General features: G+C 45.1%; 1 protein-coding gene across 2 annotated transcripts in view; it reads right to left on the reverse strand.

Moving 5' to 3' along the window:
* The window catches only part of Lamp1 (lysosomal associated membrane protein 1), a 32,841-nt gene extending 14,030 nt beyond the window's left edge, over positions 1-18,811 (reverse strand). The window contains exons 1-4 of one of the 2 annotated variants that reach the window (XM_045145989.1): positions 18,646-18,811; positions 9,842-9,963; positions 2,182-2,398; positions 1,887-2,045 (exon numbers count right to left, since the gene is read on the reverse strand). In XM_045145989.1, the coding sequence (XP_045001924.1) occupies positions 1,887-2,045; positions 2,182-2,398; positions 9,842-9,963; positions 18,646-18,697 (550 nt within the window). In that variant the 5' untranslated portion in view covers positions 18,698-18,811. Of the gene's footprint in view, positions 1-1,886; positions 2,046-2,181; positions 2,399-9,841; positions 9,967-18,645 lie in introns of both variants that reach the window. The other variant, XM_045145988.1, reaches the window with a different exon arrangement.
* Between the last annotated feature and the right edge of the window lie 5,979 nt (positions 18,812-24,790).

The raw sequence follows: 24,790 nt of genomic DNA on the forward strand, positions 1-24,790 counted from the left end.
TGCATGCAGCTGGAGTTCGTTTGCAGTGGCTAGAGGCCCTGGTGCACCCATTCTCACTTTCTCTCTCTCCCTCTAATAAATAAATAAAACCAAGATCTTTAAAAACATGCTTTAGCTGGGCATGGTGGTTCAAGCCTTTAATCCCAACAGTAAAGAGGCAGAGGTAGGAGGATCACAGTGAGTTTGAGGCCACCGTAAGACTACACAGTTAATTCCAGGTCAGCCGGAGCTACATTGAGACCCTACTTCAGAAAACCAAAATAAATAAATAAATAAAAATAAAAAGTAAAGCCAGGTGTGGTGGTGCATGCCTTTAATCCCAGCAGTAAAGAGGCAGAGATAGGATCGCTGTGAGTTCGAGGCCTCCCTGAGACTACAGAGTGAATTCCAGGTCATCTTGGACTAGAGTGAAACCCTACCTCGAAAAACCCAAAATAAATAAATAAAATCGAAAAAGGTATATAAATGAACGAAAATACACCAAGCAGAGCTGTCCTCACACTGGCATCTTGCAATGTCTCTGGCTCAGTGCAACCTAAATGTGAATATGGACTCTTAATGACTAGATGCAACACACTGGTTTTTTATTTATTTATGAGAGAGGTGGATACAGAATGGCAAACCAGGGCCTCTAGCTGCTGCAGACGAACACCAGATGCATGTGCCACCTTGTGTATCTGGCTTTATGTGGGTCCTGGGGAATCAAACCTGGGTCCTTTGACTTCGCAGGCAAGCACCTTAACCACCAAGGCATCTCTCTAGCCCTAGATGGAACATACTGTTTTTGTTAAGTTTTGATTTTTCTTTTGGCATGTGTGTTTGTGGGCACATTTGTGACAGCAGATAAGCATGCATGTGTGGTGGTTTGAATTAGGTGTCCCTCATAAACTCACATGCTGTTAATGCTTGGTATCTGGCTAATGGCAATTTGCGAGGTGGAGCCTTCTTTGTTGGGAGTGGGCTTATGGGTATTATAGTTAGTTCATTCTTGCTAAAATACAGCTCACTGTCCTACTGCTGTCTGCCTCCTACTGTGACAGAGGCGATGTTAGCCTCTGCTCATGCCATCTCTTCTCCTGCCATCATGGCACGTCCTCTTGAGACTGAGCCAAAATAAACAACTTTCCTCCCATCTCAGCAAAAATAAATAAATAAATAAAAACAAAACCAAGAACCGGGTGTGGTGGTGCATGGGAGGCAGATGTAGGAGGACCACTATGAGTTCAAGGCCACCTTGAGACTACATAGTTTATTCCAGGTAAGCTTAACTGCTGCTTGCTGTCCAACATGAGTGGCTACGAAGGCAGCTGAGAACCTGCCAGTCTAGCCCCAGAGCCTACTACATAAGCCATTAGGTGCAGTACAGGGACCATGACCGCCTCAAAATGATATCAGTCCTGCAAGGACAGATTTGGGAGCCAGATCCCCTAGACTGGACACAAGGAATGACCTAGGCAGGGGTTCAATGGCTTTGCCCTTCCATACCCTCTTTTAACCAAAATTGTATGACCCTGTCAGCAACATTCCAGAGCACAGTATAGTAGTACCAAACTGTTCTCTCTGGTTGCCATACCATTGAATAGAACCCTCTCCCTAACTGAAGCTATCATCTGAGTTCCCACTCACCCTACTCTCAACTCTCCATATTCCATGCATGAGACCATATATGACACTGTCCTCTGACGTCCATCTTGTTTTACTCCAACCTTCTGCCTTTTGACTAAAATTTGCCCACTTTCATCTTTAGAAGCCACTGTTTATAAAAGGAAAAGGACTACCAGATTCCAAATGCACTGCAGAGACTTGCCCTACTGTGGGAAGGCACAACCCACAGTCACTATAGTTCACCAACTGGTTCTAGAGGGCAAAGTAGGCCAGGGCCTCACCTTCCTTGCTGAAGGTGCTATTCGACAAATAGGCCTGGATGGTGGTATCATGGAATGTGATGATCACATCTTGCATTTGGATCTGCATAGCACTGACGCATCGGTACTTTTTGTCTATATCTGCCTCGATGTCACTTACAGACTCCTCCACCTTGATATCTGTATCCAAAACATGACAAGAAAAAAATTTGAACTATTATTTGCAATTTTGAAAACATAAAAAGAAAACAAAACCACAATTTTACACTGTTAATTTTCGCTTTCTTCAGAGTGGCCAACTTTGGTTCTTACTTACCCTTGGAACTTGCATTGGGGAAAATTTCTGTGTCTGACAAGTTGTAAGTAAACTTCATAGCCTTGACCTGGTAACGTGTTACATTTCTTGCAAAGGCGAAAGTCAGGGAATATCCTTTTCTAAAACCAATCGTGAGGATGGATTCAGAAGGATTTTCTCCACAAGAGCTGTTGCTAATCAGTACTTCTGCAGAGGATGGCAGAGAAAAGCTTGCATTCTAGAACAAATAAAATTGCAACAGGTCCTTGTGAGAATGTACAGTATATCAAAAACAAAGAACTGTCAGAGACACAAAGAGAGAGAGAGACAGGGAGAGAGAGAGAGATCTGTACAGCATATACATACTTAACTCTTTTGCAGGGTCTCACTCTAGCCCAGACTAACCTAGAATTCAGTTGTTTCAGATGGCCTTGAACTCACAGTGATCCTTCTACCTCTGCCTTCCAAGTGAAGGGATTAAAGGCATGTGCCACCACACCTGGCCAGTATTCATTTTTAAAAGTTTTTCACTCACCTGGATGTGAAGGCACATGCCTTTAATCCCAGCACTGGAAGGCAGAAATAAAAGGATCATGTGTGTTTGAGGCCAGCCTGGGACTACAGAGTGAATTCCAGGTCAGTTTACTCTAGCTAGGCATAGTGGTGCACACCTTTAATCCCAGCACGAGAGGCACAGGTAGGATGCTGTGAGTTCAAGGGCACCCTGAGACTACATATGGAATTCAAGGTCAGCCTGGGCTACAGCAAGACCCTACCTTGAGAAACAAAACAACAAACAAAAAAAAACCTACATAGCATTTGTACCTATCTATGGGGTATAGTACAATCCAGTACATGTATACAAGGTGCAATAATTTAAACTAGGGCAATCAGCATTTCTATCTCATTTTTCTGTGTTGACATCCTCAAACACATGCACTACTCTGCAACTAGCTTTACATGGATACAAGGGAATCAAATCCAAACTAACAGATTTGACAATCAAATGCCTTTAACCACTGAACCATCTCCCAGCCCAGAACTTATTTTAAAAAAATCTTTGTGGGGTTAGAGATGGCTTAGTGGTTAAGTGCTTGCCTGTGAAGCCTAAGGAGCCCAGTTCGAGGCGATTCCCCAGGACCCACATAATCTAGATGCACAAGGTGACGTATGCATCTGGAGTTCGTTTGCAATGGCTCGAGGCCCTGGTGTACCCATTCTCTCTCTCTCTCTCTCTGCCTCTTTCTCTGTCACTCTCAAATAAATAAAAACAAACTTTAAAAACCTTTATGGGGGGGGGTGGAACTGGAGAGATAGATGACTTAGTACTTAAAGCACTTGCCTACAAAGCCTAAGGATGCAGGTTGGATTCCCTAGTACCCACGTAGGCCCAGATACACAGGTAGCACAGCCATCTGGAGTTCGTTTGCAGTGGCTACAAGTCATGATGCATCCATTCTCTATCTGCCTATTTCTCTCTCATTCATAAATAAATAAATAAATAAATAAATAAATAAATAAATAAATAAATAAATAAAATAGTGCTTGGGAGCTGCATGCAGCCCTATGGGAGAGAAAAGTCAGCAATGATGGTAAGCAGCAGTGGACATTTCAAACCTTAAGATTGGCCAGCCAGGCCAAATATGCCAACTGATGTCCGTTATAGGGGAAACCACTCTATGGGAGGAAATACATATCTGAAAACCTAATCAAAAGCCTATTGTGGGGCGGGTGTGATGGCACACGCCTTTAATCCCAGCACTCAGAAGGCAGAGATAGGAGGAGCACTGTGAGTTCAAAGCTACCCCAAGACTACATAGTTAATTGCAGGTCAGCCTGGACCAGACAGAGAGACCCTACCTTTAAAAAACCAAAAAAAAAAAAAAAAAAAAAGCCTATGGTGGGGGAAGGTCATCAGCCCTAGGGGAGTAAAATCTACTGTTGTCTGGCCAAATGCATACATTATAAGCACTTTTATTAATGTTTATACCCATATATTAATGCTACTCTCACTTTTGGTTAGAGAAGCTCTTTTCAGTTAGCAGTGACCACTGGGATGACCCAAAAGTCACCATAGTGCTGAGAAGAAATGACAGCAGAGTGTTCAACACCGAGACATCACTATCCAACCTTCCAAGGCTAAGGGTTTATTGTGTAAGAGGTGGAGCAAAGAATCTAAGAGCCAAAGGAAGGGCAGGACTACTTATAATATTATCTTCCAGACACAAAATAGCCTGGATATTCATGGCCTTGCAACGCCTAGCACTACCCACACAAGATCTTCTTAACAGGAGAAAAGCAGGATGACATCAAAATAAAAGAGTTAAGTCAGTATGATGGCACATGCCTTTAATCCCAGCACTGGGGAAGCAGAGGTAGGAGAATCCCTGTAAATTCAAGACGAGCCTGAGAGTACATAGTGAATTCCAAGTCAGCTTGGGCTAAAATGAGACCCTACCTCAAAAACCCAAATAAAATAAAATAAAAAGAGAGAGAGTTGAGCTGGGCATGGTGGCGCATTCCTTTAATCTCAGCATTCAGGAGGCAGAGGTAGAAGAATTGCTGTGAGTTTGAGGCCAGTCTGAGACTATAAAGTAAGTTCCAGGTCAGCCTAGGCTAGAGTGAGACCCTACCTCAAAAAATTGGGGGAAAAAAAAAAAAAAAAAGAGTTGAAAAAAAAAAAGTCTTTGGAACCCAGGAGTGGTAGTGCACATCTTTAATCCCAGCACTCAGGAGGCAGAGGTAGGAGGATTGCAGTGAGTTCAAGACCACCCTGAGACTACATAGTGAACTCCAGGTCAGCCTGGCCTAGAGTGAAACCCTACCTCAAAAAAACAAAAAAACAAAACAAAACAAAAAACAAAAAACAAGTCTTTGGAGGTGGGGAGTGGACAGATCTCTCAAAGGTTAAAGGCACTACCTTGTAAACCTGGCAGCAGGGGTTCAATTCCTCAGTACCCACATAAAGTCAGCTGCATAGTTGCACTTGTGTCTGGAGTTCATTTACAGTGGCAGGAGGCCCTGGGGCACCCATTCTTTCTCCATCTGCCTCTTTATCTCTGTATCTCCCTCAAATAACTTTTTTTTTTTTTTTTTTTTGGCTTTTTGAGGTAGGGTCTCACTCTAGCCCAGGCTGACCTGGAATTCACTATGTAATCTCAGGGTGGCCTTGAACTCACGGTAATCCTCCTACCTCTGACTCCCAAGTGCTGGGATTAAAGGCATGGGCCACCACGTCAGGCAAATAACTAAGTATTTTTAAAAAGGGCTGGGAGATGGCTTAGTGGTTAAGGGGCTTGCCTGTCTACATAGTCAAAGGACCCAGGTTCGATTCCACAGTACTCAAGTAAAGCCAAATGCACAAGGTAGTACATATGGCTGGAGTTCGTTTGCAGTGGCCACAGGCTCCAGCGCATCCATATTCATTTGCTCCCTTTGGGCTGGGGAGAGGACTCAGTTGTTAAAAGTTGCTTTCTTGCAAAGTCTGACAGACCAGGATCAACTCCACAGTACCCATATAAAAACAGATACACAAAGTGGCACATGCATCTAGAGTTAGTTCACAGTGGCAAGAGTCCCTGGCATGTCCTCATTCATTCATTCACTCATTCATATATTCTCCCTCCCTCCCTGCTTGCAAATAAATTTTTTTTTAAATTCTGCTTTTGGGGCTGGAGAGATGGCTTACTAGTTAAGGTGCTTGCCTGCAATGCCAAAGAGCACAGGTTCAATTCTTCCGTACCCACATAAAGCCTGATGCACAACGTGGCGCATGCATCTGGAGTTTATTTGCAGTATCTGAAGGCCCTGGCACACTCAATCATTTTTTCCCTTTCTCAAAATAAATAACTAAAATTTAAAATTTTTTAAGGGCTGGAGAGATGGCTTAGCGGTTAAGCGCTTGCCTGTGAAGCCTCCTAAGGACCCCAGTTCAAGGCTTGAATTCCCCAGGACCCACGTTAGCCAGATGCACAAGGGGTGCACACATCTGGAGGTCATTTGCAGTGGTTGTAGGCCCTGGCACGCCCAATCTCTGTCTCTATCTGCCTCTTTCTCTATCACTCTCAAATAAATAAATTTATTTTAAAAAATTAAATTTTTTAAAAATTTGATTTTGCGGAGTGTGATGGCTCAGGCCTTAAATTCCAGCACTTGGGTGTAGGCAGAGGTAGGAGGACTGCTGTGAGTTTGAGGCTAGCTTGAAACTACAACAAGCCTGGGCTAGAGCAAGACCCTACCTCAAAAAAAGCACTTGGGAGGTAAGGGGTAGCAGGATCACCACGAGTTCAAGGCCAACCTGTGACTACATAGTGAATTCCAGGTCAGCCCGGGCTTGAGTGAAACCCTACCAAAAAAAAAAATCTGTTTTGTCAGACATGATGACACATGCCTTTGATCTCATGATCTCAGCCCTCAGGAGGTAAGGTGAGGTGGGAGGATCACTGTGTTTTAGGCTAGTTTGGAAGAACCTCCTGAATACTGGGATTAAAAACATGCACCACCATGCCAGGCTCAAGTAATTTATTTTTTTGTGTTTTTTAAAAATATTTTATTTAAGCCGGGCGTGGTGGCGTATGCCTTTATTCCCAGCACTTGGGAGGCAGAGGTAGGAGGATTGCTGTGAGTTCAAGGACAACCTGAGACTCCATAGTGAATTCCAGATCAGCCTGGGCTAGAGTGAAACCTTACCTCGAAAATATATATATATATATTTTTTATTTGTTTGAGCCGGGTGTGGTGGCGCACGCCTTTAATCCCAGCACTCGGGAGGCAGAGGTAGGAGGATTGCCATGAGTTCGAGGCCACCCTGAGACTCCATAGTGAATTCCAGGTCAGCCTGGGCTAGAGTGAGACCCTACCTTGAAAAATCAAAAAACAAAAAACAACAACAAAAAAAAAATTATCTGTTTGAGAGAGAGAAAGTAAGTGGCAGATAGAGAAAGTGGGTCCACCAGGGTCTTCAGTCTCTGCAAACGAACTTCAGACACATGTGCCACCTTGTGCATCTGGCTATGTGGGTACTGGAGAATCAAACCTGGGTCCTTAAGACTTCACAAGCAAGTACTAAGCCATCTCTCTAGCCCCTCCCTCCCCCCTTTTTTCAGGTAAGGTCTTATTCTAGCCCAAGCTTATCTGGAATTCATTATGAAGTTCCAGACTGACCTTGAACTCAAGATAATCCTACCTCTGCCTCCTAAATACTGGGATGAATGGCATATGCCACTACTCCTGGCATCTCAAGTAGTTTTATTTTGTAAAGGAATCAATACCCAAGTTAGGCTGAAACTAAAGCTTTTGTTTTTGTTTTTCGAGGTAGGGTTTTGCTCTAACTCAGTCTGACCTGGAACTTACTATGTAATCTCAGGGTGGCATCAAACTCATGGCGATCCTCCTACCTCTGCCTCCCAAGTGCTGGGATAAAGGCGTGCACCACCACACCTGGCTTGAAACTAAAGCATCTTAAAAGTGCCTTATAGGGTGTCACAACCTTTTTTGCTATAGAAATGTTTGTTTAAAGAAACATAGGTGTGTAGCTCAGTTGGTAGACTGCTTATGTGGCACACATGAGACCCTGGGTTTGAGTCCCCCAGTACCAACTACATCAATAAGATATGACAATGTGGGGCTGGAGGGATGGCTTAGCCATTAAAGCATTTGTCTGCAGAGCCAAAGGACCCAGGTTCGATTCCCCAGGACCCACATTAGCCAGATGCACAAGGGGCACATGCATCTGGAGTTCGTTTACAGTGGCTGGAAGCCCTGATGCGCCCATTCTCTCTCTCTCTCTCTCTCTCTCTCTCTCCCCCTCCCTCCCCTCCCTCTCTCCTCCTCTTTCTCTTTCAAATAAATAAAACGTTTAAAAAAAAAAAAAGGATATGACAATGTGGGTGCATGTCTGTAACCCTAGTACTCAGGTAGTGGAGACAGGAGGATCAGAAGTTCTATGTCATTCCTGACTACAAAGGGAATTGGAGACAAGCAGGGTCTCACACCAAAACAGACTGACCCAAATTTACTCTGTAGCCCAAGCAGGCCTTGAACTCACAGGGATCCTATCTCAGCTTCAAAAGTGTGCATCACCACATCTTTGAATATTTATAAAGACTACTTTTTCAGTTTTCCTCTATTTGACAGAGGAAATATTTATAAGGAGACTAAAATACATAAATTAAGGGCCAAAATATCTCTGGAATACCAATCCTCTTTAGAGTCTGGTCATCTGATGCCCTGAAGTGAAGAGCCAAGTCCTGCTGGATGAGGCTGTGTGAGGCACATGGTATTTTAACTAACAACTATGAAGAGAATGAGGTTCAGGGATGTATTCAATATTTTGTGTTGTTTTTTTGAGACAGGGATTCATGTAGCCCATACTGACCTTCAACTCCTAATTCCTGTTCCTTCTCTTCTGCCTCCACCAACCAAGTGCTGAGATCACAGATGTGCAACCACATCATTTTCAAGTAATTAAATATGAATATGTGAAATATCCACTAATAGACAATAAAAAATAAATCTAAAGGGCTGGAGAGATGGCTTAGTGGTTAAAGCAAAGTCAAAGAACCCAGGTTCAATTCTCCAGAAGCCAGGTAAGCCAGATACATAAAGTGGCACAAGCATCTGAAGTTCATTTGCAGTGGCTAGAGGCTCTGGCATGCCCATTCTCTGTATGTATCTGTCTCTTTTCTATGTATCTCTCTAAAAATAAATAAATAAATGTTTTTTGTTTTTTTTTAAAGCTACAGGGCTGGGCATGTTGGTGCATACCTTTAATCCCAGCACTCAAAAGGCAGAGTCTGGATGACTGCCATGAGTACAAGGCTACCTTGAGACTACATAGTTAGTTTCAGGTCAGCCTGAGCCTACCTCAAAAAACAAAACAAAAATAATATATATGGGGGGGGGGTGAGATGGCTCAGCAGTTAAAAATGCTTGTTTGCAAAGCCTGAGAGCCTAGGTTCAATTCCCCAGTACACATGTAAAGCCAAATGCACAGAGGTGCATACATATGGAGTTCCTTTGCAGTGGTGGAAGGCCCTGGATTACTCATTCTCTCTGTCTCTTTTCTCTCTCTCTGCTTGCAAATAACTAACTAACTAACTAAATAATATTTAAAATAAAATAAAATATGGGCTGGAGTGATGACTTAGAGGTTAAGGTGCTCGCCTGCAAAGCCAAAGGATCCAGGTTTGATTCCCCAGGACCGACATAAGCCAGATGTACAAGATGGCACATATGTCTGGATTCATTTGCAACAGCTGGAGACCCTGGCATGTCCATGCCCACATTCATTCTCTCTCTCATAAAGATATCTTTAAATTTTAAAAATGTCAATGTTTCTTTAAATATAATTCATCTAAAGTAAATACAACAACAAAAATCTTCAATGTTGAAATTCTACTGATCATGAAAAATATGAGAAAGCTAAACAAATGCCAAAAAAAAGTTTTGTTTCATATATTGTGTTGCTGGACATACTAAAGTACTGTATTCTGCCATAGAAAAAACAAATTATAAAGGGCACTGTTAAATGTTAATACTCAGACTGCCTCCCAGGCTCTGTGGACATACAGACAATAGCATAGGTTACTAATGAGCCTAAAGACATATGCACATGTTAATGTGGGTAATTTTTCAAACAATCATATATACAGGTTAAGCGTTAAGTGCTGCTGTCTCCTACCTGAGAACCATGCCCAGTCTTGTAGCTTGTCCAGAAGGTAGCAGAGAAGTTGGCCATTATACAAGCTGTCCCATTGCTGTCTTTCACCACAAACACCTCTGAGGCACCATGTGTAAGGCCTACTACTACAAGTAAAGAGAAACAATCATATACCCGTACCGGAGTACAGTTGGGTGTTTTTATTTTCTGTAGCTTTTATTAAAAGATTCACCCTGCTTTGATAAAGCACTGAACTAGACAGGTAGGTTATATAGGCTGCCTTCTCCCTGGATTCTGTTCCAAAACTGTCAGTTCCAAACTTTTTCCATCAGTGTGCCAGCCCTGTCTATAGCTTTTCAGTTCTCTATTTCAAGATACTGATTGATTGGGTCAACAGGCACAGGCTGCTCTCTGTCCCTCAGATCTAGCTATCTAAGATGTGGTAGGGCCTGAAAGGTATAACTCAAACCAGGCAAAAGCCTTCTGCAGAAATGCAGGGAGGCTGTGTCTCTCACTGTGCTCCTTCACCAGCACCTACAGTTGACCAGTTACTACTTTTCAGAATGGCAGTATGGCAAGGAGGGAAAAAAAGGGGGGGGGGGATGGCCTCCAGGCCTGAGCTCAGACACAGTGCCTTCATTACACTGGTGTGTGGCTGAATGACTTTATAAACACCTTCTAACCATACAGATGGGATGCCCTATATAGAGGGCCAAGGACACATGGCAACGCTAAAGATCTTTTGGTGGAGTGGTCCCTCCTGAACACTTCCCTGGCTTATTGAAAAACAAAACAAACAAAAAAAGCCTGTGATCCTAGGACTTGAGAAACTGAGGTAAGCCAGGAGACCCTGTCTCAAGACAAGACAGAAAAATCCACTGCCTCATCAAGATGCTTAACAGCAAAGATAATCTGATCACTATGTTGAAAAGTAGTACTTTGACAATTTTACCAAAATTCCATTTCAGTTTACAGATAAGCAAACGTGTTTTTGCTAGTTCTAAAGCCACATACTTATCAGCCACCATTATGTAGTGAATGGTCCAGAAATGAGATGCTATCACTTGTCTCTGGCACATCCTTCCAATGACTTTTACACACCTGAGGTCTGAGGTGTCATTTTCACTTTAAGTGTGCAATGAGCATTACCTACAGCTTGATCTGTCATGCTAAGCTCAAATATGAACACACTTTGGGGACAACACTGCCAGAAATCTAATTTTCCTTCAAAGCTGGATGTGGTAGCATACGCCTGCAATTCTAGTACATGGGAGGGTGTGAGACATGAAGATTACCACAAAGTCAAAACCAGGCTGTTCTACATAGTGAAACCAGACCAGCCAAGGGTGCACTGTGGGACCTTGTCTCCCAAACAAACATATAATACTCTACTCTTTGGAAACGTAAATGGACTCCAATGAACTCAATTCATGTTACCCCTGCAACTAAAACAAAGTAAGAATGTGCAGGTAGCTGGGCCTGCTAGTGCACACCTTTAATCCCAGCCCTTGGGAAGCAGAGGTAGGAGGATCACCTGAGCTTGAGGCCACCCTGAGACTACATAGTGCACTCCATCCAGGTCAGCCTGGGCTAGAGTAAGACCCTACCTTGAAAAGCCAAAAGAGAAGTAGAAGAAAAGAATGTGAGGGGGTGGAAAGATGGCTTAGTGGTTAAGGCACTGTGAAGCCTAAGAACCCAGGTTCAATTCCCCAGTACCCACATAACCCAAATGCACAAGGTGGCACATGGGTCTGGAGTTCATTTGCAGTACCTAGAGGCCTTGGTGCACCCATTCTCTCTCTCTCTAATAAATAAATAAATCAGGCGTGGTGGCGCATGCCTTTAACCCTAGCACTGGGGAGGTAGAGGTAGCAGGATCACCATGAGTTCGAGTTCACCCTTAGACTACATAGTGAATTCCAGGTCAGCCTGAGCTACACTGAGACCCTACCTCATAAAAAAAAAAAGTATTAAAATAAATAAATAGATACTCTGGAGCCTAAGAATAAACTTAAATTGACATACCTTCCTTTAGGCCTCTAAAAAAGAACCTATGTTTATAAATCTGCTACTGAAGAATGACATAAGCTGTAGCATACTTCCAGAAGCCTGTGTACTTTATCTGTTTTGTTTTGCCTTTGAACACATACTCTAAATTTCTTGGCAACATGATACTAAGAGCATTTCCAATGAATATTACACTTCTTTTTTCAAGGTAGGGTCTCGCTCTAGCCCAGGCTGACATGGAATGCACTATTTAGTCTCAGGCTAGCCTTGAACTCCCAACAATTATCCTACCTCTGCCTCCTGAGTATTGGGATTAAAGGCGTGTCTAACCATGACTGGCAGAAGAGCCACAACTTGGTCTCAACAGCAAATGGAAGTTTTAAAAAAGAGAACATGAGGGCTGGAGAGATGGCTCAGCAGTTAAGCGCTTGCCTATGAAGCCTAAGGATCCAAGTTCAAGGCTCCATTCCCCAGGACCCATGTTAGCCAGATGCACAGAGGGACGCACACGTCTATAGATCTTTTGCAGTGGCTGGAGGCCCTGTGGCACTCATTTTCTCTCTCACTCTCTGCCTTTTTCTGTCTGTTGCTCTCAAATAAATAAATAAAAATAAACAAAAAGAGAGAGAGGGGATAACATGATTTAGCCAGGTGTGGTGGCATGTTTTTAATCCTAGCACTTGGGAGGCAGAAGTAGGAGGATCACAGTGAGTTTGAGGCCAGCCTAAAACTACACAGTGAATTCCAGGTCAGGCTACAGTGCAACCCTACCTTGAAAAACCAAAAAACAAAACAAAACAAAAAGGCAAGACATGGTGACCCATGCCTGTAATAACAGCAGTCATAATGCAAAGGCAAAATTTCTGGGCTTGGTAGCAGACGCCTTTAATCCCAGCACTCGGGAGGCAGGAGGTTGGAGGATCACCGTGAGTTTGAGCCCACCGTGAGACTACACAGGTCAGCCTGGGCTAGAGTGAGACCATACCTTTAAAAAAAAAAAAAAAAAGAACAATAGGTTCAAGGCCAGCCTAGTATACAAAGGAGTTCCAGGTGAGGCTACATAGTGAGATATTATTTCAAAAAACCAGAAATAAGAGAGTCAGGTATGGTGGTACACATGTTTAATCCCAGCACTTGGGAGGCAGAGATAGAGGGATCACTGTAAGTTTGAGGCCAGCCTGGAACTACAGAGTGAATATTAGATTTTAAGAAACATATATATGCTGTACATGGTGGAGCATATCTTTAATCCCAGCACTAGGAAAGCCAAGGTAGGATGATTGTTGTAACACTACAAAGTGAATTCCAGTTCAGCCTTGGTTAGAGGGAGACTTTACCTTGAAAAACCAAGCAGAAACTTAAGTGTACATATGAGGGCTGGAGTGATGGCTTAGGGGTTAAGACATTTGCCTGACAGGACTAAGGACCCAGGTTCAATTCCCCTACCCATATAAGCCAAATACACAAGGTGACACGTGCGTCTGGAGTTTGTTTGCAGTGGCTAGAGGCCCTGGTGCACCCATTTTTTTCTCTCAAATAAATAATTAAAACATTTAAAAAATATGTCGGGCATGGTAGAGCACACACCTTTAATTCCAACACCTGAGAGGTAGGAGGATCGCTATGAGTACGAAGCCAGCCTGAGACTACACAGTGAATTTCAGGAGCAAGACCCTACCTCGAACCATATGTGTGTGTGTGTGTGTGTGTGTGTGTATGTATGTATGTGTGTGTGTATATATATATGTATATATATACATGACAAGAGACAGCTCAGCACTTAAAGGTGCTTGATTGCAAAGGTGCTCGATGGCCTGGGTCCAATTCCCTAGTACCCATGTAAAACCAGATGCATGTAGCGGTATGTGTGTGTCTGGAGTTCATCTGCAGTGGCAGGAGGCCCTGGCAACCCCTATACTCAACTCTTTCTCTCTGCCTCTCTCTAATAGATTAAAAATAGACATATGTGCCAGGCATGGTGAGCACATCTTTAATTTCAGCACTACGGAGGTTGAGATATGGTGATTGCTATGAGTTTGAGGCCAGCCTGGTACTCTAAGTGACTTCCAGGTCAGCCCGGATAGAGTGAGACTCTGCCTTAAAACAAATTTTAATATTAATTAAAATTAAATAATAAGGGCTGGAGAGATGGCTTAGAGGTTAAAGTGCTTGCCTGCAATCAAACCTCGAACCGGGGTCCTTAGGCTTTGCAGGCAAGTGCTTAATGGCTAAGCCATCTCTCCAGCCCCCCCCCCTTTTTTTTTGAGGTAGGGTTTTCCTCGAGACCAGGCTTACCTGGAATTCAGTAGTCACTAGCCATGAACTCACGGTAATCCTCCTACCTCTGCCTCCTGATTGCTGGGATAAAAGGCATGCGCCACTGTGCCCAGCTCTAACAGGCCTTTTTAATTAAACAGTGAACTTGGCAAGCACTGCAACTTTAGGATCTGAATGTTAAGTAACACTAACTAGTAGTAAGGCTGATAGCTGGCTAAATGTTTGACCATGTTAGCTTTGAGATGCTCTTGATGTCTTCAAACCAATTGCCATTTAGGGAACTCTGATGATTTAAGGTTTCTGACTTAATATTTGTTTTATTATTTAATTTTAAAGGTTTCTTTTTTAAAAGCTTTATTTATTTATTTATTTATTTATTTGAGGCAGTCAGAGAGAGACACACACAGAGAATGGGTGCACCAGGGCCTCCAGCCACTGAAAACGAACTCCAGATGTGTGCGCATTTGGCTTATGTGGGTCCTAGGGAATTGAACCTGGGTCCTTTGGCTTTGCAGGCAAGCACTTTAACCTCTAAGCCATCTCTCCAGCCCTTATTATTTAATTTGATTCTCCAAAGCCTAAGGACCCCGGTTCGAGGCTTGATTCTCCAGGACACACGTTAGCCAGATGCACAAGGGGGCGCACCCATCTGGAATTCGTTTGCAGTGGCTGGAAGCCCTGGCGTGCCCATTCTCTCTCTCTCTGCCACTTTCTCGATCTCTCAAATAAATAAAAATGAACAAAAAAAAATAAAAAAAAAAAAGAAGAAAAGGAGGAGGACTGTTTTTTTTTTTTTTTTTTGGAGGAAGGTCACCTTCTCACTTCCTTGTCCAGGCTGGTCGTCTTGAACTCTTGGACTCAAACAGGCTGTCGTGCAGTGCCTGCCTAACAAGCACTTCTGACATAATTTCCTTTGTGACAGGCACTGCTGAAAGTACTTTGCAATTAATTTGATTATCATGACAACCCTAATAGATAATACTGTTATGATCACCTCCTACTGTGACAGAGGTACAGAGACACAAACTTGCTCAAAGTGACACAGTGAGGGAATGGTACAGGTCTTCTGCTTGCTGTAACATGTGGCCTGGCCCAGGCATGTGAGTGAGGGAATACGTCTCCAAATCCAACACATTTGCTTTTCGAATGAGAGATTGCTTTTCGAATGAGAGATTACCATCTGAGTTAAGTACATTTCTTAAAAACATTTTTAGCCAGAAATGGTGGCTCACACCTATAATCCTAGCACTTGAAAGGTAGTGGCCCCCAAGTGAACTGCAACTTCAAGGCCAGTTGAGTTTACATAGTGAGTTATAGGCTGATCTGAGCTTACATAGCTTCCACAAACATACCTCATTTCTTAACTTTGTCTTAGTCTGATTCTGATAAAAACATTTTCTTCTTAACTAGTGACACAATCACCTTTGAACACTTAAAGAATAAAAGAACAAAGTTCCAACCAGGTGTGGTGGCTTATGTCTTTAATCTCAGCACTCAGGAGACCACGAGTAGAGAATGAATATGAGTTCCAGCCTGGGCTACAGACCGAGTTTCAAGTTAGCCCGGGTCCTGCCTAAAAGCAAAATCAAAAACCAAAGTTGCATCCCAGACATTGATGTGTACTTCTTTCTTTTTTATTTTATTTTTTTTTAATTTTTTATTATTTATTTATTTGACAAAGAAAAGAGAAAGAATGGGCTTACAGGGACTCCAGCAAGCACAAACGAACTCTAGCCATGTGTGCCACTTGTGCATCTGGCTAAAGTGGGTCCTGGAGAATTGAACCTGGGTCCTTTGGCTTTGCAGGTAAATGCCTTAACTGCTAAGACATCTCTCCAGCCCTTCTTTCTTTTTTAAAAAATTATTTTTATTTATTTAGACATATTTATTCATTTAGACATGTGCATTTGGCTTACGTGGGTCTTGGGGACTAGAACCTAGGTCCTTTGGCTTTGCAGTCAAGCACCTTAACTGCTTTTACCAGACATGGTGGCACACATCTTCAATCCTTAGGCTTCACAGGCAAGTGCTTAACTACTAAGCACTTGCCTACTAAGCCATCTCTCCAGCTATATATATATATATATATATATATATATATTTTTTTTTTTTTTTTTTTTTTTTTTTTTTTTGAGGTAGGATCTCACTCTAGCCCAGGCTGACCTGGAATTCACTATGGAGTTTCAGGGTGGCCTTGAACTCATGGCAATCCTCCTACCTCTACCTTCCGAGTGCTGGGATTAAAGACGTGCGCCACCACGCCCGGCTTCAATAAATATATATATATTTTTAATTTTATTTATTTATTTATTTGAGAACGACAGACACAGAGAGAAAGACAGATAGAGGGAGGGAGAGAGAATGGGCGCACCAGGGCTTCCAGCCTCTGCAAACGAACTCCAGACGCGTGCGCCCCCTTGTGCATCTGGCTAACATGGGACCTGGGGAACCGAGCCTCGAACCGGGGTCCTTAGGCTTCACAGGCAAGCGCTTAACCGCTAAGCCCTCTCTCCAGCCCCAATAAATGTATTTTTTAAGATGACTTTAATCCTGGCATTGGGGAGGCAGAGGTAGGAGGATTGCAGTGAGTTTGAGCCCACCATGGGACTATATAGTGAATTCCAGGTCAGCCTGGGCCACAGGAAGACCCTACCTCGAAAAACCAAAATAAACACTTTTAGATCTAAATCCAATTTGTTAAAAAATGTTGATATCTATGCTTGCTTTAGCAGCACACTTACCAAAATGGGAACGATACAGAGATGACAGGCAAATTCATGAAACATAATATTTTTTGCCTTTTAAATTAAAAATTGTTAATATCCAATTTTTTACATTGCTTCAGCTATCACAATCAGGAATTAAGAATTTTTCCTAATTTTATTTGAGAAAAATCTCATGTTGCCCAGACTCACCACCAACTTGAGATCTTCATGTTCCAACATCCCAAGTGTAACAGACATAAACCACCATGTTCATCTTAAAAATATTTTATTCAGGGCTGGAGAGATGGCTTAGTGGTTAAGCGCTTGTCTGTGAAGCCTAAGGACCCCGGTTCGAGGCTCATTTCCCCAGGACCCACGTTAGCCAGACGCACAAGGGGGACTAAGCATCTGTAGTTCATAGGCAGTAGCTGGAGGGCCTGGTGCACCCATTTTCTCTATCTGCTTCTCGCTCTCTGTCACTTTCAAATAAATAAATGAAAATTATTTTTTTAAATTTATTTGCAAGCATAGAGATGTTACAGATAGCCACTGCAAACTCCAGTGCCATGTGCCATCTTGTGCATCTGGTTTTAAATGGGTACTAGAGAATCTAACTGCAGCCCTTAAGTATTGAAGGCAACCACCTTAACTACTGAGCCATCTTCCCAGCCACTTTTCTCTTAAAACTAAGCTTCAAAAACATGAAACAGAGTTGGGCAAATAGCCCAGAAGTTAAGGACGCTTACATGTAAGGACCTGCAGGCCCAGGTTTAATTCCCCAGTGTCCCCCGTGGAACCAGATGCACAGGGATGGCATTTACATCTGGAGTTCCTTTGCGGTGGCAAGAGGCCCTGGCATGCCCATATTCTCTCTCCTTTCCTCTCTCAAATGAGTAAGAAATGTTTTTAAAAACCATGAAACAATTGCTTCTCGGCCTTTTGGCTAAGATCAAGTGTTAAGAATCAAGCAACACGCTGGGCGTGGTGGTGCATACCTTTAATCCTGGCACTTGGGAGGCAGAGATAGGATGATCGCTGTAAGTTCGAGGCCACCCTGAGACTACACAAGTAATTCCAGGTCAGCCTGGCCCAGAGTGAGACCCTACCTTGAAAATCCAAAACAAAACAAAAAAGAGTACGTGAACTCGCGGGTTTTTTTTTGTTGTTGTTTTGTTTTGGCAGTGCCGGGGGATGGAACTCAGAGCCTTGAACATACTAGCCAAGCCCTCTGCCGCTGAGCGACATCCTCAGAGCCGTGAGGTCTTCTAATAAAGAACGTCAAGTCATTTAACAGGACACAACTTGCTTCACCAATTCCTGTCATTACCGCTGCCCGGGAAGGACCACCGGTCCGGAGGCTTCAGGATTGTCACGGCCTAAGGGCATCTCTCACAGTCCATCTCACACATCAGATGAAACAAAAAGGTGACCCCAAATCCGTAAAACCACAGTAACTTAGTTCTGGGTTGGACGGGACTTGGGATGCTCAAGAATTCCAGGGCAGATAGGCCACGATGAGCCCCACGAAGCGTCCACCGGCCCTCGCCCGTCCCGCCGACCTGGCCCTGGGGCTAAATCGAAGCCTGCGCCTGAGACACGCAGGGGACGAGCGGAACTGTCCGCCCGAGGCTCCGGTCCCGCAGGTCGGCCAGCAGGGCAGGCGCTCGGAGTCCAAGGCAGCCCCGTGGCCTCAGGCCCCGAGACCCGGACGGCGGGTGTGAGCGTGCAGCGGCAGCCCGGAGGACCGCCCCGACACCCCCGGGCGCTCCGTGCCCGCCCGTCCCGGGCGGCTGAGCGGTGGCCCCTGCCGCCCACCCCCAGCCTCCGGGCGCTCACCGAGCAGCAGCAGGAGCAGCAGAGGCCGCTGGACGTCGCCGAGAGTCGTCATGGTGCGACGCACCCGAGGCCGGAGCGGGCGGCGGTTGCGCGGGCGTCGGGTCCGGCGGTGAGGCGGCGTCCACCGACTCGACAGGAGCGGCAGGCGCGGCGCCGGCACCGACGAGACCCCGCGGCCGGCAGCGCCTGTCACGTGAGCCTCGCCGCGCCCGCCAGCCACGTGAGCCTCGGATCTCGCGAGAGCTTAAGGTCGTTTTCCCTCCCCCTCCCCCGTCCATCCCCCATGCCCTCTTCCCCGCTCGCGTGATGCGGGCCTGCGCGTGACCTGTCGGCCACGTGACCGGCGGGGGGGACTTTGCCCGTGCCACCTGGGATGGAAAGTAGACTGCGGTGTTGGTTAAAGGAAGCGGAAACGCGGAGACCGGTGAAAGTGAGGGTGGAAAGCGGAAGCAGAAGCGCTGAGGGTGGCGTGTGGTTTTCCGATCTAGCCTCATTCCCTAGGTGGCGCCGCTCCCTGTCGTTTACATTCAAGGCCGCCGCCAGCGCCAGGCCCACGTCCTTGCCTAGGCGCCCGCGCTAGACCGAGGCCTAGTAGCAGGCCAGTATCCACATCGTCCGCGTCCAGGCAGTGGGTCCAGCCACGGAGCAGCCCCTCAGACCTGCTGGTGGTGGCGGGCTTGGAGGCGCAGCACAGGACCTGGACGGGCGGTTCCCTGGGCTTGCACCCTGGCCACTCTTGCCCGGCGTTAAATAAAGCCCTGAGTCTGGGCTGAAGGGATGGGTTAGCGGTTAAGGCGCTTGCCTGCAAAGCTAGTGGATCTCGGTTCAACTCTCCGGGACCCACGTTAGCTAGATGCACTAGGGGGCGCACGCATCTGGAGTTCCTTTGCAGTGGCCGGAGACCCTGGTGCGCCCATATTCATTCCCCCCCTCCCCCATAAATAAATACCATATATTTTTTTAAAGAGGGCTGGAGGGATGGCTTAGTGATTAAGGCGTTACTCGGTTGCCTGCAAAGCCAAAGGATCCAGGTTCGATTACCCAGGACACATGTTAGCAAGATGCACAAGGGGGCGCACACGTCTGGAGTTCGTTTGCAGTGGCTGGAGGCTCCGGCGCGCTCATTCTCTCTCTCTCTCCCACTCACTCCCTCCCTCCCTCTCTCCCTCTCTCCTTCTCTCCCTCTTTCTCTTGTCAAATAAATAAAAATAAAATATTTTTTTTAAAAAATCAACCCTGCCCTCCAGACTTCTTGGGGGAATTTTGAGAAGTGCTTATGAGCAGAGAAAGAAAATGGAGTAGGGGCAGTCTAGAGATTAAAGGATGTCTGACTCATCTCCATTAAAGGGGTTCCTATAAATCAGATTTTTTAAAAACAACCAGAGACCCTCCTGGGAGGGAGGTTCCCCCTTCTTACAATGTAAATCTAATCCTGACATTATGGTTAGTCAAGTTCAGGCCCCAGAATTTAGCTTCAAAGCTGCCTTCTTACTCATCCAGGTTAACCCTACCACAATGAGGTTATAAATAGACCCTTTCTAGGAGCCTGAGCTCTCTTGTTTGGCTCCTGGTAAACTTCCGTCATCTCAGCCTGACAAACCCCCCCTCCCCCGTTTATTTCCACATGGGCTCCCTACCTCTCCTGCCCTCCAGGTGGCAGGAGCTCTCCGCATTTTCTTCTCTTAATCTAATAAAGCCTCTCTAAACCTTACCCTGTAGTCTACGGATTTCAATTTTTTTTTTTTTTTTCAAGGTAGGGTCTCACTCTAGCTCAGGCTGACCTGGAATTCACTCTGCATTCTGAGGCTGGCCTCGATTAAGGGTGATCTTCCTACCTCTGCCTCCGGAGTGCTGGGATTAAAGGCGTGCGCCACCACGTCCAGCTTAGATTTCAATTCTTTAGATTCATAAGACAAGAAACTGGGGCATCCTAAATTTATTGGTACATTGCTGTATTGGCAAAGAACTCCAAAATTCCGTTGTCAGAGTCTGGCTATGTTGCCCTGGCTGACTTGGAATTCATTTTGTATTACAGGCTAGCCTCAAACTTTTGGCAGTCTTCTGCTTCTGGGACAGAACTTTATTTTGGGGGTTCAAATGAAAACTCCAAACCTGAGTTCATGTCTGCTTTACTTAAATAATTGAAATAAAACAAAACAGAATTATTTTTGTGAATCATTGCGGTTCCCCCGCCCTCAGGTAGGGTTTGACTCTAGTTCAGGCTGACCTGGAATTCACTATGTAGTCTCAGGGTGGCCTCGAACTCATGGTGATCCTCCTACCTCTGCCTCCCTAGTGCTGGTGGCTGCATGCGCCACCACGACCACCTCATTGCATTTTTTTATCGCATCCAGAAACCAAAGAGTGGGGTATAAGTACATACATGTGGTCTAGGCCCATATAAAAGCAACTACAAAGGAACTCCAGATGCATGTGCCACTATGTGCATTTGGCTAAGGTGGGATCTGGAAAATTAAACCGGGATCCTTTGACTTTGCAGGCCAAACCACTAAGCCATGTCTTCAGCCCAAAATTAAATATTTTTAAAAAATACATTGGAGCTGGGCATGGTGGCACACACCTTTAATCCCAGAACTCAGAAGGCAGAGGTAGGAGGATCACCATGAGTTTGAGGCCACCCTAATAATACAGATTGAATTCCAGGTCAGCCTGGACTAGAGTGAGACCCCACCTTGAAAAAAAACAAAAACAAAAACATTGGGGCTGGGTGTGGTGGCACACACCTTTAATCCCAGCACTTTGGAGGCAGAGATGGGTGGATCATTATGTTTGAGGCTGCCCTGAGACTACATAGTGAATTCCAGCTCAGCCTGAGCTAGAGGGCAAGACTCTACCTCAAAAAAAAAAGTGGGCTTGCGGGGAGTGGTGAGCCACACCTTTAATCCCAGCACTCAGGAGGCAGAAGTAGGATAATTGCTGTGAATTTGAGGCCACCCTAAGACTGCATAGTGAATTCCAGGTCAGCCTGGGCTATTATGAGACCCTACCTCAAAAAAAAAAAAAAAAAATAGAGGGCTGGACACCAGGAATACATGGTAAGACCCTATTGCTGAAGACTCCACATACTTGGGCTATAAGGGCACTGAGAAATCCTGCTGGAACTGAGCTAATAACCTCTTCCATGTCGACCAGCTGACAGAAAGCTGGAAGAAGCCATTCTGCATGCAGTTCAATGGGAGGAAGAGAAATCACCAGTGAAGATACTTGTCCCGGGCTTGAGAGATGGCTTAGTGGTTAAGCGCTTGCCTGTGAAGCCTAAGGACCCCGGTTCGAGGCTCAGTTCCCCAGGTCCCACGTTAGCCAGATGCACAAGGGGGCGCACGCGTCTGGAGTTCGTTTGCAGAGGCTGGAAGCCCTGGCGCGCCCATTCTCTCTCTCCCTCTATCTGTCTGTCTCTCTGTCTGTCACTCTCAAATAAATAAATAAAAATTAAAAAAAAAAAAAGATACTTGTCCCGACCCGCGGGACCTCGTTATTCGTGGGGGCGAGGAGGACCCCAACCTGAAATAAGATGGGCGAGAGAGAGGAAGAGACTCAAGCAAATGTACACTTGTCAAGAGTCCAATTTTATTGAGCCACAGCGGTTAGGGTTAGGGTCTTGGGGGGGGGGGGGCTGGAGGAGGCAGGTGGTGGAAAGTTACAGAATCTTCTTGGCCTTTGGCCTAGGACAGTTTGCAGTTATTCCAAGAATTCACGGTATAGTTCTCACGTCTCTGCAGTCACCAGGCAGGATGTTAATTAGTTAGGTGTGGCGGGGTGAGGGGATGGAATCAGTTAGGTATGGCAGGGTGGGGGGATGAGGAAAGGTCGAAGTTGCTCAGGGCAGAAGTTATCTCAGGGCAGAGGTTATTTCAGGGCAAAGATCTGTTCAGGGCTCATCTCCTCGTCTCCAACATCTCCCCCTCTTCTGTATACAAGGACCAGGATAGGGAGGTTACCGCGACCCCTTAATGATGTCCCAAAGCAGGGCTTGTTTTGGTGGCCGATTATTTTTGTTTAAGAGTAAAAATGGATCCAGAGGAGCAACCTGACAGTAACCTGACATCAGAGAGGCGAGCGTTCCCCAGAGTAGGTTGAGCGCTGTTACTCATAGGTCATTGATTTTGATAAAGTCATTTGGGTTGACCTTAGAACAAGGGGCACAAATGGTCTGAGCCTGTTAGAAGGGCAGTGCTGGACCCTTACCCGTCATTGGATCGGCCTCCTCTCGGCGAGGTCGTCCTGTCTTAGGCGGGTCGAGACTTAGCCACCCGTTCCGTCGCTGACTTACCAGACCACTCACTTTGTGGAAATGTAACGCATTTTGCTCTCAACAAGACCGTCAATGCCACATAAGGATCCTGGAGGAAATATGTTTGGTAGCCAATTAGTATGAGGGGTCGCGGAGACCTGAGTTATTATTTGGAGGGGCGGGACCAAAATTTCCACCCCAGGGTGGGTTTTTGCAGGGAGGTAAAGTCTAAGGGTCGAGATGGGGGGTTGTCTTGTTCTTTTGGCGGGTCAGCGGCAGATGTTTCTTCTGTGGCGAGGCGAGGTAGTGGACTTCCACCGGCTTGATTGCAGAATCTACCTGACTCTTAATGAAACTGGTTAGTCGTCTGAAGGCCCAGAGGCCAAAGGAGATAAGCAAAAGGAATCCAACAAAAGGGCCTAAAAGACTGGGAAGCAAAGTAGTTAGCCAGGGAGATGTGGAAAACCAATTTTTATACCAAGATTCTTGTTGTTCTCGAGTCCTTTTTCTATCCTCTAGATTTCTTTTAACTTTATCAAGGCTATTTTGTATTAGCCCAGTCTTATCTAAGTAAAACAACATTCTTCTTTGAGGGCTACACAGAGTCCCCCTTCCTCTAAGAACACCAAATTTAGCCCTCTCCGGTTTTGAAGTACAACCTCAGAGAGTGAGGCCAAAGAATCTTTGAGATCTTGTATCCCCTCATGTATGAGGTTAAGATCTCTGTCCACTAAGGCACTGAGTTGTGAAAAATGCTGTTGGGAGGTTACCAGCGAGGCAGTACCTGTCCCGGCCCCTGCAGCACTAAGTCCCAGGAGCACAGTCAGGGTGAGGGCAGTTAAAGGCTCTCTTTTTGGTCTAATGGCAATGCCTTGATCTATAGTAGTTGTAAAACTTTCAGAATCATGAATGAAAAATCGTGGCAAAACTATAACTACAACACAATAGTCCTTAGTCTGTAAAAAGTCCTTGTTGACAATAAAGGGAGTCAGCCCCGTGGAACAAGCAAGATAGGAGTTACTAGGGGCTTTAGTATATATAAAGGAGTCATTGATAATAGCAGTTTGGTTGCATACTGGTTCAAGAGTCAGAGGGAGCATATCAGGGCCTAATAGACACAGTCCGAGGCCGGAAATGGATGTAAGAGTAATACCCCCCTTTGGGGCAGAGTGCCAGAATAATCCCTCTGCACTGTTAGTAGACACAGGAGATGTAAGGATGGCAATTCCCTCATAAAAGGGAGGTCCTAGAACTTTTAATCTGTATGGCATTTCAATCAAGCTCTATAATTTTTTTTTTTTTTTTTTTTTTTGGTTTTTCGAGGTAGGGTCTCACTCTGGTCCAGGCTGACCTGGAATTCACTGTGTAGTCCCAGGGTGGCCTTGAACTCACGGCGATCCTCCTACCTCTGCCTCCCGAGTGCTGGGATTAAAGGCGTGCGCCACCACGCCCGGCTTAAGCTCTATAATTTTATTTGAGGAACTTTAAATAAACTTATTTTAAGTAAACTTTATCTATGACAACAGGAATGTATGGTATAGACAGTCTATTTCCCTTTTATTTCTCCCTCTCATGAGAAGACACTCTAACTGCTTTAGGGGGCTGGGTCGAAGACATCAGATCATTTACTACTTCCTGCTGAATGGGACATGAAGTGGAGACTTGTTGCAGTTAGAGAATCTCTCCTAGAGAGGGGAACTATTTTAATGTACCCCAGAGTGTGGGAAGATAATCTTGAAAGATAACTTTGGAAAGAAAGAATAAAAGTAAGGAGTTACTGAGAAGTGAACACACAGCAAACTGGTCTTTTTGTAGGTCGAGGGGATCCAGGTAGACAGGCTTGGATCATCTCAGGACCATCTGAGGATGAGCTGGCTGAGATTTTCTTTCAGA

Source organism: Jaculus jaculus, chromosome 3 (assembly GCF_020740685.1).
Source record: "Jaculus jaculus isolate mJacJac1 chromosome 3, mJacJac1.mat.Y.cur, whole genome shotgun sequence".
Classification (NCBI taxonomy): Eukaryota; Metazoa; Chordata; class Mammalia; order Rodentia; family Dipodidae; genus Jaculus; species Jaculus jaculus.